Source organism: Rhinoderma darwinii, chromosome 1 (genome assembly GCF_050947455.1).
Source record: "Rhinoderma darwinii isolate aRhiDar2 chromosome 1, aRhiDar2.hap1, whole genome shotgun sequence".
NCBI lineage: Eukaryota > Metazoa > Chordata > Amphibia > Anura > Rhinodermatidae > Rhinoderma > Rhinoderma darwinii.
This window is the reverse complement of record NC_134687.1, coordinates 380,709,692-380,721,263: the sequence shown is the minus strand read 5'-3', so window position 1 is coordinate 380,721,263 and position 11,572 is coordinate 380,709,692. Positions and strand designations below refer to the sequence as shown.

Below are 11,572 nucleotides of genomic sequence, written 5' to 3'. Positions count from 1 at the left end.
ACTGCATAAGAGGCGTAATCTAAATGATTAGGAACATACCCCTTGAAAAAGCCATCCATGCGAAACGCGCGTTGGGGTTTCTCCACTTCTGGGAGTCACCACATCCTTGGAACGATATGGGTCAGTACTAGCGGTGTTTCTTTTGCAATCTTAAAATATACGACTACTGATTGATACATTTACTCTTCTGAGCTTGCGACAGGTTTAGTTGCAAAACACTTATGTCTACTTAGACAGCAGGTCTGGTCGTACCGAGACTTTCTCTGCTTAACTATTAGGTTCCTTATCCTTTTCATGCCTGTTACTAGATTAATCGCTTTTGTTGATATGTACCGACACTGTGCATGGTTGTAACTAACCCTCGCTTCCTCTGTATCTATTGCTTGCAAACCGCTTAGAACCACTGATATAAACTGTTGTTTGTACTGTTTTACCTCTATGACCCATGTTCCTCTCCCATACTTTTGGAGATATACAGTCTATTTTGATTTGTAGTCTATTTTTAATCGTGTTACTTGTATTGTCCAATAAAATATATATTTTTCTATGCCATTTGGCAAATTTACATTTATTGATAGTTTCTGACTCTTTTTTCTCTTGTGCTTTATAGGCACCACTAAGGGTAGCTTTTGGCATATGGATTGATAAGGTTCCCATTCTAGTCAATCATAAATCTGTTTGCAGTAAGCTCATAGGCTCCCCATAGAGGCTGCTGGCAGACAAAATATTATTATGTAACTTTTTGGCATACAGGGGATATGGAGCTCTGTATCACAACATTGCCACAAGAATCTGAGCCTAAACGCTAAATGATGTTTAAAGTTGGAGTTATAGTTACATAGTTAGTACGGTTGAAAAAAAGACACATGTCCATCAACTTCAACCAAGGGTTGGGAAAAATGAATAGTTTAATGAAATGTACTTCTCAGACACATAAATATTTATGGAAATTAAAATACCCCTTTAATTAAACACTTGATATTCCCATTAAAACCATGGTGGGGTGTAGTGCATTGGTACAGTTCAAAAGTATCTTTTGGGCAAAATTAATAATTTGTGCTTGGCACATCACCATCTCTGATTACAGAACTTTTCATGTTATCTAATCTCAAGCTATGTATATATATATATATATATATATATATATATATAATGCATGCCAGGTATATGTACATCATATCAGCTACATTGCTCACCCAAGCTATTGCTTATGTGTTGTTCTATATATATGTTCAATGTATCCACATCGCAGTGTATTATCGTTTCACATTTGTTTATGTTTTGTTGAAGTGAATGGAATAAAGAGAAATATCCTCGTTAGGAGACTAAGCAGTGAGCTCGCAGTCACACAATGGTGCATCATGGTGTGTGAGTAAATGCAGGAGTAGCCCAAGTCGCCTTCCCCGCCCCACCACCCTCTTGGGCGCTGTCCACTATTGCAGTGCTGATCCGCCTGTGACGCTATCTCGACGCTGATTGGCTCGCCTGCCCTGCTGCTTCTGGCTTCCTTCGGGGGCGCGCTTGGCAGGCTTCCAAAGTCAGAAGATGTGGCACAACATCGTGAAGAAAACATAGAGCGCAGAAACATGACGTCATGCACAGCAGCGCTGACCTCACATCTAGCACTGCACTAACCACCACTCGTCCTCTGTATATAATATCACGATTATTACACGATCATTGTATAACACCGCTCATTGTCATTCACAATTCCAAGAGATTTCTTACCTTTTTCATTGGACTCAATTTGTGTAAGCAACAAACCATTCATTTCTTTTGGCATACCAATATTATTTTAAGCAGCAGTGCTGGTGGTCGACATGGTCAAGCTGCATTTAACGCTTTATTATTAGTATTTTTTTAAAAAAAAACTATCCAACACAGTTGTAACCCACTATACTTGGTTATGACCCATTTTTCATAATGTGTCGGGTGTTTTTAATTACGTATTTTTTTCCCTTATCAGAATGAGGCATATGCCCTTACATGCCCAAAATGCAACCTGCCAACCAAGAGGTCCAGGATAGACATGCGATACCATAATCCACCTGTATAGAGTAACATCAAACTTCTACTCTTTTCCAGCCCTGGCCCAGGCACTGACAGAAAGAAGACAGAAGTCCTTCATGTCTGATGTGCAGCTGCCCATATATATTACTTATTTGTCTGTGGATCGTGTTGAGAATCTCACGTCTATGGTGCCTCTTCGATGGTCTACCTATGTCTGCTTTCTGGACAGGACTCGACTGGTTGGCGAACATACCGGAGATAAGCGGCACCACAGGCAGCCTCCTACACCTTCTCTGATACAGCCTCCTACACCATTCTGGGATACTATCTATCTATCTATCTATCTATCTATCTATCTATCTATCTATCTATCTATCTATCTATCTATCTCATATCTATCTATCTATCTATCTATCTATCTATCTATCTATCTATCTATCTATCTATCTATCTATCTATCTATCTATCTATCTATCTATCTATCTATCTATCTATCGTATACAGTTATTCACACCATTAAGTGGTCTTGACAAGTGTTGCTGTGTGTTTTATTATTCTCTCTGCTTCTATACTATAGCAGACTGTTTAGTGTTGCACTATAAGGTCCAGGCGGTAAATCCTTCCTGCATTACTGCCCCATTTGAAGTCATTTGCTGGCAGTGAACGGGTTACCGTTGTATGCCTGCACTGCGCGGTGTCACATTTCAGCACCTTGGAGAAGTTCCATGCGCGCTCCCGACAGCGGCTTTCTCCCAGAGAGAGCGATAGTGGAGCTCCTGCTGCTCTGCTGTCACTGACATCTTATCGGGCGCTCAGCGGGGAGCTGCCACAGCTGGGAGAGCAGCAGCATCAGGTGTGGGCACCTCCAGCAACCACCAGACGGGCATCCACAGGGATTATCATAGCGCTAACTATGGAGGAATTCCTGCAACGCACCAAATCCAGGCTGGTGAGTCCACTGCACTGCTTCAGATCGGGCATAGTGGGCAGTGCTATGAAAGGGAACCCGCTGGGGCCCCTGCTATTAGGCTGTTGGGTATAAGGGGAGTTCTTGTTGTAGAGTTTGTTGCGCACATCAGCCCCACCCAGATGAGTCGAGTCCGGGGCATTAGCTGTAGTTGAGCAGGAGTTCCTGATCAGTGTTACTACAGCAGATGTATAATCCATTGTAATAGTCCCTCCATCTACATGACATTGATAAAGCATACATTTATTCTTGTCCTGGGTACTTAGTAGCACTATATTATTCTTCACATGCAGGTCATTCTTTATAGACTATTCTGTCTGGAGTGTATCTCTTATTGTACTGTTATTGAAATATAGTAAGTTGATAAACTTAACAGAACTAGATTGATACGTTGTGCTTATCACTATGCAACCTTAATTCTTCATTTATTTGGCCCTTGCTTTTCTGTTCTTGTACAGTTCATCCTTCCTTCTGCAATATTTTATATAGTTACTATCTCCAATATTTTTAGCCCAGGGTGTGATGTAAGTGGCTGTTTACAACAATAATAATAAGAATCTTTTAAGATCTCATTTTAAATTGAAACATGCAAAATAAGCAAGCGATGAAATAGTGTGTTGGTTCACTTCCCCCATTTTTCCGGACATGCTTTTGGTACAGTAATTGCACATATTGATAGTTTTCTCCCAAGGATAATTGCTTAGCATGAGTGTTCGATGAAGATAAGTGCCCATCCAAAAGGATCACATTTCATAAACAGAAAAAGTAGGCTGGGTTTACATGCTACAATCCTTCCAATCTGAATGCTTACATGGTGGGAATTTTCAATATGATATAAATTATTCCCATAATGGGATAACTATAAACTGATCCTACTTACATGTGGCTATCACCACAGTTTGACCTGTAGGTCAGGTTCTTTAATGTCAGGTCAATTTCATATAAGATGGTAATAATTATATTAATATACTATAGATAGTAGTATCCTACTTTAGCTCGCCCTTTTATATTGTATCACTGAATTTCTGGTGAACTTTCTAAATAATACAGTGCATTAAAGCCTAAACTTTTTTTTAATTTGATTTTTAAAACCTAGCAATATAATCCTTAACATTAAACCTGATAAACATTCACTGCCTCCCTATTCCATTAATTTAGACAATAGATAGAAACTGTCTGGAACACACAGTCCGGCAGATTTAAATCAATGCCTCTCTTTTCTGAACTATCAGTATTAAAGTTGAGGAATATACTGCTAAGTTTTTAACGCAAATTAAATAAAGTTTATGCTTTAATGCACTTCATTATTTAGAAAGTTGTCAATAGCATTTAAGTGGTTTGACAGAGGAAGGGGGCTCCCTATGTCACACATTGGTGGCCTGCTGATGCGATCGTGAGGTGACGATGGGTTGCCATGGCAGCCGAGGGCCTAACAAAGGCTGTATGCCTATTATGGTGTGTCAAAGGCACGACCGAATGAACTGCCTGTTAGTTTTAGGGTATGTGCACACACAAAATAAACAACGTCTGAAAATACGGAGCGGTTTTCAAGGGAAAACAGCTCCTCATTTTCAGACGTTTTTTATTCAAAGTCGCATTTTTCACTGCGTTTTTAACGGCCGTTTTTGGAGCTGTTTTTTTTATAGAGTCTATGAAAAATGGCTCCAAAAAACGTCTCAAGAAGTGACATGCACTTCTTTTTCGTGGGCGTTTTTTATGCGGGCGTTTGTAAAAAACGCCCCGTCGGAACAGAACGCCGTTTTTTCCATTGAAATCAATAGGCAGATGTTTGGAGGTGTTCTGCTTCCGATTTTCCCTCACACTGACTGGCAGTAATGCTTTGGTATACTAAGTATATCAAAGCATTATATACCGTATTTTTCGGACTTTAAGACGCACCTGACTATAAGATGCACCCAGGCTTTAGACAACCAAAAATGTTAATATTTTTTACTACTTTTACAAGGCAAAAACTATTGGTTAAAAAAAAAAATTTGTTCTGTTTCACCACATTCTGAGAGGCATTTTTTGGTACATACGATTTTTTTTATCACTTTTTATTTCATTCCTTTTTCTTTATTTTTTACATTGTGCTTGGAGAAAAAGTTTTTTTTAAACTTTTAATATTTTTTTACACTCCTGAAAATGTATCTTCCTTTTGTTTTTTTTTTACACATATTATTAGTTCCCCTAGAGGACTTGAACCAGCAATCATTAGATCGATGGTACAATACACGGATGAGTTACAGAAACAGAATAACCCGCTGAGCGACGCTGTTTCCGTAACTACCATAGTAGTGAATGGCAGTTACAGAAGCAGCGTAGCATGCGAGCTATGCTGTTTCCATAACTACTATTCAGTTCTATGGGTGTTACGGAAACAGAGTAGCTCATCGAGTTACGCTGTTTCCGTAACTCGACCATGTACGCTGTTTTTGGAACTACCGAGTTCCGGAAACAGCATAGCTTGCGGTGCTACGCTATTTCCGTAACTCCCATTCACTTCCATGGGAGTTTTTGAAACAGCGTAGCTCAGCAAAAACTCGTCTGTTTCTGTAACTACCGACAATCTAACCAGGAAGTGGCCGGGAGACAGCGGAGCCGGGTAAGATAGAAAGAGGCTTAGGGGGCCCCATTCTATAGATAGGTGCGGGTCCAAGAGGTGGGACCCGCATCTATCTGACATTTATGACATATCCTGTGGATATAAAAAAACTTGAGGACAGCATCCGTATGGCAAAATAGTAAAAGGTATTCGTGGGGAAAATGTTTGAGGGGCTATTGAGGGACTATATACAGGATTATGTGACAATAAATAGCATTATAAGTGACAGCCAGCACGGTTTTACTAAGGACAGAAGTTGTCAAACTAACCTAATCTGTTTTTATGAAGAGGTGAGCAGAAGTCTAGACAGAGGGGCCGCTGTGGATTTAGTGTTTTTGGACTTTGCAAAGGCATTTGACACTGTCCCCCATAGACGCCTAATGGGTAAATTAAGGACTATAGGTTTAGAAAATATAGTTTGTAATTGGATTGAGAATTGGCTCAAGGACCGTATCCAGAGGGTTGTGGTCAATGATTCCTTCTCTGAATGGTCCCCGGTTATAAGTGGTGTACCCCAGGGTTCAGTGCTGGGACCACTATTATTCAACTTATTTATTAATGATATAGAGGAAGGGATTAATAGCACTATTTCTATTTTTGCAGATGACACCAAGCTATGTAATATAGTTCAGACTATGGAAGATGTTCATGAATTACAGGCAGATTTAAACAAACTAAGTGTTTGGGCGTCCACTTGGCAAATGAAGTTTAATGTAGATAAATGTAAAGTTATGCATCTTGGTACCAACAACCTGCATGCATCATATGTCCTAGGGGGCGCTACACTGGCGGATTCACTTGTTGAGAAGGATCTGGGTGTACTTGTAAATCATAAACTCAATAACAGCATGCAGTGTCAATCAGCTGCTTCAAAGGCCAGCAGGATATTGTCGTGTATTAAAAGAGGCATGGACTCGCGGGACAGGGATGTAATAATGCCACTTTACAAAGCATTAGTGAGGCCTCATCTAGAATATGCAGTTCAGTTCTGGGCTCCAGTTCATAGAAAGGATGCCCTGGAGTTGGAAAAAATACAAAGAAGAGCAACGAAGCTAATAAGGGGCATGGAGAATTTAAGTTATGAGGAAAGATTGAAAGAATTAAACCTATTTAGCCTTGAAAAAAGACGACTAAGGGGGGACATGATTAACTTATATAAATATATTAATGGCACATACAAAAAATATGGTGAAATCCTGTTCCTTGTAAAACCCCCTCAAAAAACAAGGGGGCACTCCCTCCGTCTGGAGAAAAAAAGGTTCAAGCTGCAGAGGCGACAAGGCTTCTTTACAGTGAGAACTGTGAATCTATGGAATAGCCTACCGCAGGAGCTGGTCACAGCAGGGACAGTAGATGGCTTTAAAAAAGGGTTAGATAATTTCCTAGAACAAAAAAATATTAGCTCCTATGTGTAGAAATTTTTCCTTCCCTTTTCCCTTCCCTTGGTTGAACTTGATGGACATGTGTCTTTTTTCAGCCGTACTAACTATGTAACTATGTAACTATGTAACTATGTATTTATTAACACATCCCAATAATGAAGTGCTACGTTTCGACTCCGCAGGAGTCTTTGTCCTGTGGAGTCTAAACATAGCACTTCATTATTGGGATGTGTTAATAATCACCTTTTACTATTTTGCCATACGGATGCTGCCCTCAAGTTTTTTTTATACCAATCGAGTGTCCGGAAGGGATCCCTGGGCTAGGAATTTGCATCCTGCTGAAATTGAATGGATACAGTCTGATCAAGTGAGTGCTGTGGATATATATTTTTGCAATATATACTGTGGATATGTCAAATGTCCTTCATGGGAAAACCCTATAAATGTCGCGGTCGCTATTGACCGCGGCATTTAACTAGTTAAACGGCCAGGAACAGCGCCATCGCTGTTCCTGGCCGTTAGAGCAGCGTGTCAGCTGCTCCAAACATCATCCCCTCCCCGCCCCATGATGTGCTGGCACATCATGGGTCGGGAAGGGGTTAAGTAAGAAGCGGTCAGGGGGCGCTGCTGGGTCCCTTGACTGCCGACTATAAGACGCAGGGACTATTTAGCAAGATTTTTTTTCTTGCAAAAAACTGCGTCTTATAGTACGAAAAATATGATAAGTGATCAGAAGATCACTTTGTGAAGTCCCCTAGTGCAACCTAAAAAATCATTTAGGAAAGTGAAATTATTAGAAAAAAAAAGTAGACTGTGAAAAACAGAAAATAAAACAATTTTCTTCTATAAAAAGTGGTTTTATTTAGTAAAAGTGTAAAAATAAATGAAAATACACATATATGGTATTGCCATCACTGTAACAACCTGAACAGCAGAGTTAATATGTTATTTAAACCACAGGATGTACAACTTACAAAAAAACGTTCAAAATAAACAATGGCGAAATTGCCTTTTTTTACATCGCTCTCCCAAAATATAATACCAAAAGTTAATTAATAAGTCCCCCTAAATTGGTACCAATAAAAACTACATCTCATACCACAAAAAACAAGCCTGCATATGACTACATCGATAGAAAAATAAAAAAGTTATAGCTCTTGAAATGCAGCGATGCATAAAACAAATTTGAAGAAAAAAGTGTATTTATTGTGCAAAAGTAGTGCAACATAAAAATAAAATACATATTAGGTATCACTGTAATCATGCCAACCCCATAGAATAAATGTAACAAGCTATTCACTCTACATGGGAAATGGCATGAATTTGAAACGCAAAGCGTTAATAAAAGTTAATAAGTTGTATGCACACCAAAATGGTGGCATCTAAAAATACAACTCATCCCGCAGAAAAAACAAAAAACAAATCCGGCTTTGTTGACGGAAAGAAAGAGTTTTGTCTCTCAAAATACAGTGAAGAAAAAGCAACACAATTCTTGCAGGTCTTAACGCCAAAATAGGTACACAAAGATCCATAATAATACGTCACATTTGTTTTCTTTCATTACCTAGATCAGTAGGTGACAGTTTGCACAACAGAACAAAGTAAGATAAATTCGATTAGCATTTACTTTAATGGGGGGCAGGGGGGGGGGTGGACTGATCGTAAGGGCAGATTCACACGAACGTTGCGTTTTTGCGCGCGCAAACAACGCGGCATTTTGCGAGCGCAAAAACCATTTGACAGCTGCGTGTGTCATGCGTGTCTGATGCGCGGCTGCGTGATTTTCGCGCAGCCGGCATCATAGAGATGAGGCTAGTCGACGGCCGTCACTGTCCAAGGTGCTGAAAGAGCTAAATCTTTCAGCACCCTCGACAGTGAATGCCGAACACAACAGCGAAAAACCTGTAAAAAAAAAAAGATAAAGTTCCTACTTACCGAGAACTTCCCGGCCGTTGCCTTGGTGACGCGTCCTTGGTGACGCGCCTCTCTTGACATCGGGCCCCACCTCCCTGGATGACGCGGCACTCCAAGTGACCGCTGCAGCCTGCGATTGGCTGCAGCCTGTGCTTGGCATGTGATTGCCTGGAGCTGTCACTTGAACTGAAGTGTCATCCCGGGAGGTCGGAATGCAGGAAGGATACAGGAGTAATCGGTAAGTTAGAACCTCGGTTTTTTTTACAGGTTCATGTATTTTGGGATCGCAAGTCACTGTCCATGGTGCTGAAACAGTTTAACTCTTTCAGCACCATGCACAGTGAATGTCTCCCGACGTCGCGGACCGGAAATTTTTTTGCCGGGTTCGGCCAAAACGAGTTTGGCCGAACCCGGTGAAGTTAGCTTCGGTTATCGGGGTTCGCTCCTCGCAAAGACACTCCGTTTGGATGCTTGGAAACAGAAAAGCATGTGGTGCTTTTCTGTTTCCATTCATCCTTTTGACAGCTCGTGTGCTGTTTCAGGCTGTTCGCACGGAAGTGCTTCCATGCGACCTGCCTGGTTTTCATGGTTGCGTGAAATACGCAGAGTTATTGAACCTGTCGCGTATTTTGCGCAGCGAACAAACGCTGCGCAAAATACACGGACTGTGTGTACTGCCCCATAGACTTCTATAGGGCATTGCGTGCCGCGCGAAAACCACGCGGCCTACACGCTGCCAAATCACGTTCGTGTGAATCCCCCCTAACAGGTAACAGATCCATTGTTTTTCATCATTGGTATTATCAGAACAGAAAAATATGTCTATGAGTTTGCCATATATTGATCAGTTTGTCTGATGCAGCAGAGCTGAGTTTGTTGGGCACAGGTCATATGGTTTGTTCTGATTAATAGAACTGCAGGTAAAGATCTGCTTCATTACCTTTATTCAGTAAGCTATTATTATGCACAAACAATGCAACCTAAAGAGTTAAATGACAAATTCAAATCTAATACTATTTTTATATTATGATATTTGTTACAGGATTATGATAAAATAGATTCATGACTGATAAGACTGATAGACTCCAGAGTCTACTTACACAATTTTGGATGTACTTTATGACTTAGATATCCATTAATATATTCAAGCTTTTTGCCCTGATATGCGGGTGGTTTAAGGGTTTGCTATTCTGTCTTGCCCAGCAACATAACTATAAGGGCATGGCCAGACGTGGCGGAATTGCTCTGGAAATCCGCAGCGGACCCGTTTCTCCATTGCCTTCCACAGCTTTTTAGTAGGATTCGTTTGCACGTTGCGGACAATTCCGCTGCGGAGCATAGGCTGCGGTGCGGAATTTGGTGTCCGCAGCATACAATGGTTGTTGCGGACGTGTGGCGGACTGGTTGCGGACTCATTGCGGAATTTCTCCATTGACTTCAATGGAGATTCAAATTTCCGCAATTAAGTCCGCAGATGTTATGTAGATGTTATGTGTGCTGCGGAGCGTATTGGTTTTTTAACATGACATTTCTTCATTCTGGCTGACCCTATGTATTTCTAGGTCTACAGCCAGACTGAGGAAGTCAATAGGGCTCCCGTAATTACGGGTGACTACGTGTGTGCACCCATAATTACGGGTGACTACGTGCGTGCACCCGTAATTACGGGAGCGTTGCTAGGTGACGTCAGTAAATAGTCACTGTCCAGGGTGCTGAAAGAGTTAAACGATCAGCAGTAACTGTTTCTGCACCCTGGACAGTGGCTACCGATCACAATATACATCAACCTGTAAAAAAAATTGAAGTTCATACTTACCGATAACTCCCTGCTTCTTCCTCCAGTCCGGCCTCCCGGGATGACGTTTCAGTCCATGTGACGGCTGCAGCCACTCACAGGCCAATCACAGGCTGCAGCGGTCACATGGACTGCCGCGTCATCCAGGGAGGTCGGGCTGGATGCCGAAAGAGGGACGCGTCACCAAGGTAAGTATGAAATTCTTTTACTTTCACTAGGGAAAGTGCTGTCCCTTCTCTCTATCCTGCACTGATAGAGAGAAGGGAAGCCCTCTTCCCCTGAATACGCAACGGCTAGTCCGCATCAATTTAATGCCCATTTTAGGCAAAGCCGCAACAGAATCTGCAACTCAGATTCTGTGCGACATTGATGCTGACAGTTGCGGAAGAAATCCGCCACGTCTGGGCATGCCCTAAGGAGGAGGGCAGAGGATGCAGTTGCATCTGAGCCCTGGTGCCTGAGGGGGTCCAAAAAGGTCTTTCCCCATTAAATGAGGGAAGATGTTACAAAATTTAGATTTGGGCTCATGACTTGACATGGTACTTTGTCCTGCCTGTATTGCTTCAGTGGTATCACTACTGGGACTAAAGTCATCCTTGCAAATGTGGCCTTGGGAAAATCTTTAGTGCTGCAGCTGATGTTAAATTCTTTATTTTGTCTATAAAATGGACAGAAGCATGACAAATTAATAGCTCAGTAGTTACAGAATCAGATAGTCGAGAACTTTATCTTTACAGGAGGTGGAAGATGAAATATTTTACTGTCAGCTTCAGACAGGGGTCCTCTACTTGGCTTACAGCCCTCTTTGCGGGTGAGCACTATCTTTTGGCAGGGATGCTGGTTACCAGTCATATAGTGTACCACCTATGTAAGAATTGGCTACACTTTTTAGCACCAAT

The 11,572-nt window shown here is 41.4% G+C and overlaps 1 protein-coding gene across 6 annotated transcripts in view; it reads left to right on the top strand.

The window, feature by feature from the left end:
- Positions 1–2,840: 2,840 nt before the first annotated feature.
- PRUNE2 (prune homolog 2 with BCH domain) overlaps positions 2,841–11,572 on the top strand; it is a 444,626-nt gene continuing 435,894 nt past the window's right edge. For all 6 annotated transcript variants that reach the window (XM_075828260.1, XM_075828248.1, XM_075828238.1 and 3 more), the window contains exon 1: positions 2,841–2,959. In XM_075828260.1, the coding sequence (XP_075684375.1) occupies positions 2,924–2,959 (36 nt within the window). In that variant the 5' untranslated portion in view covers positions 2,841–2,923. The remainder of the gene's footprint in view (positions 2,960–11,572) is intronic.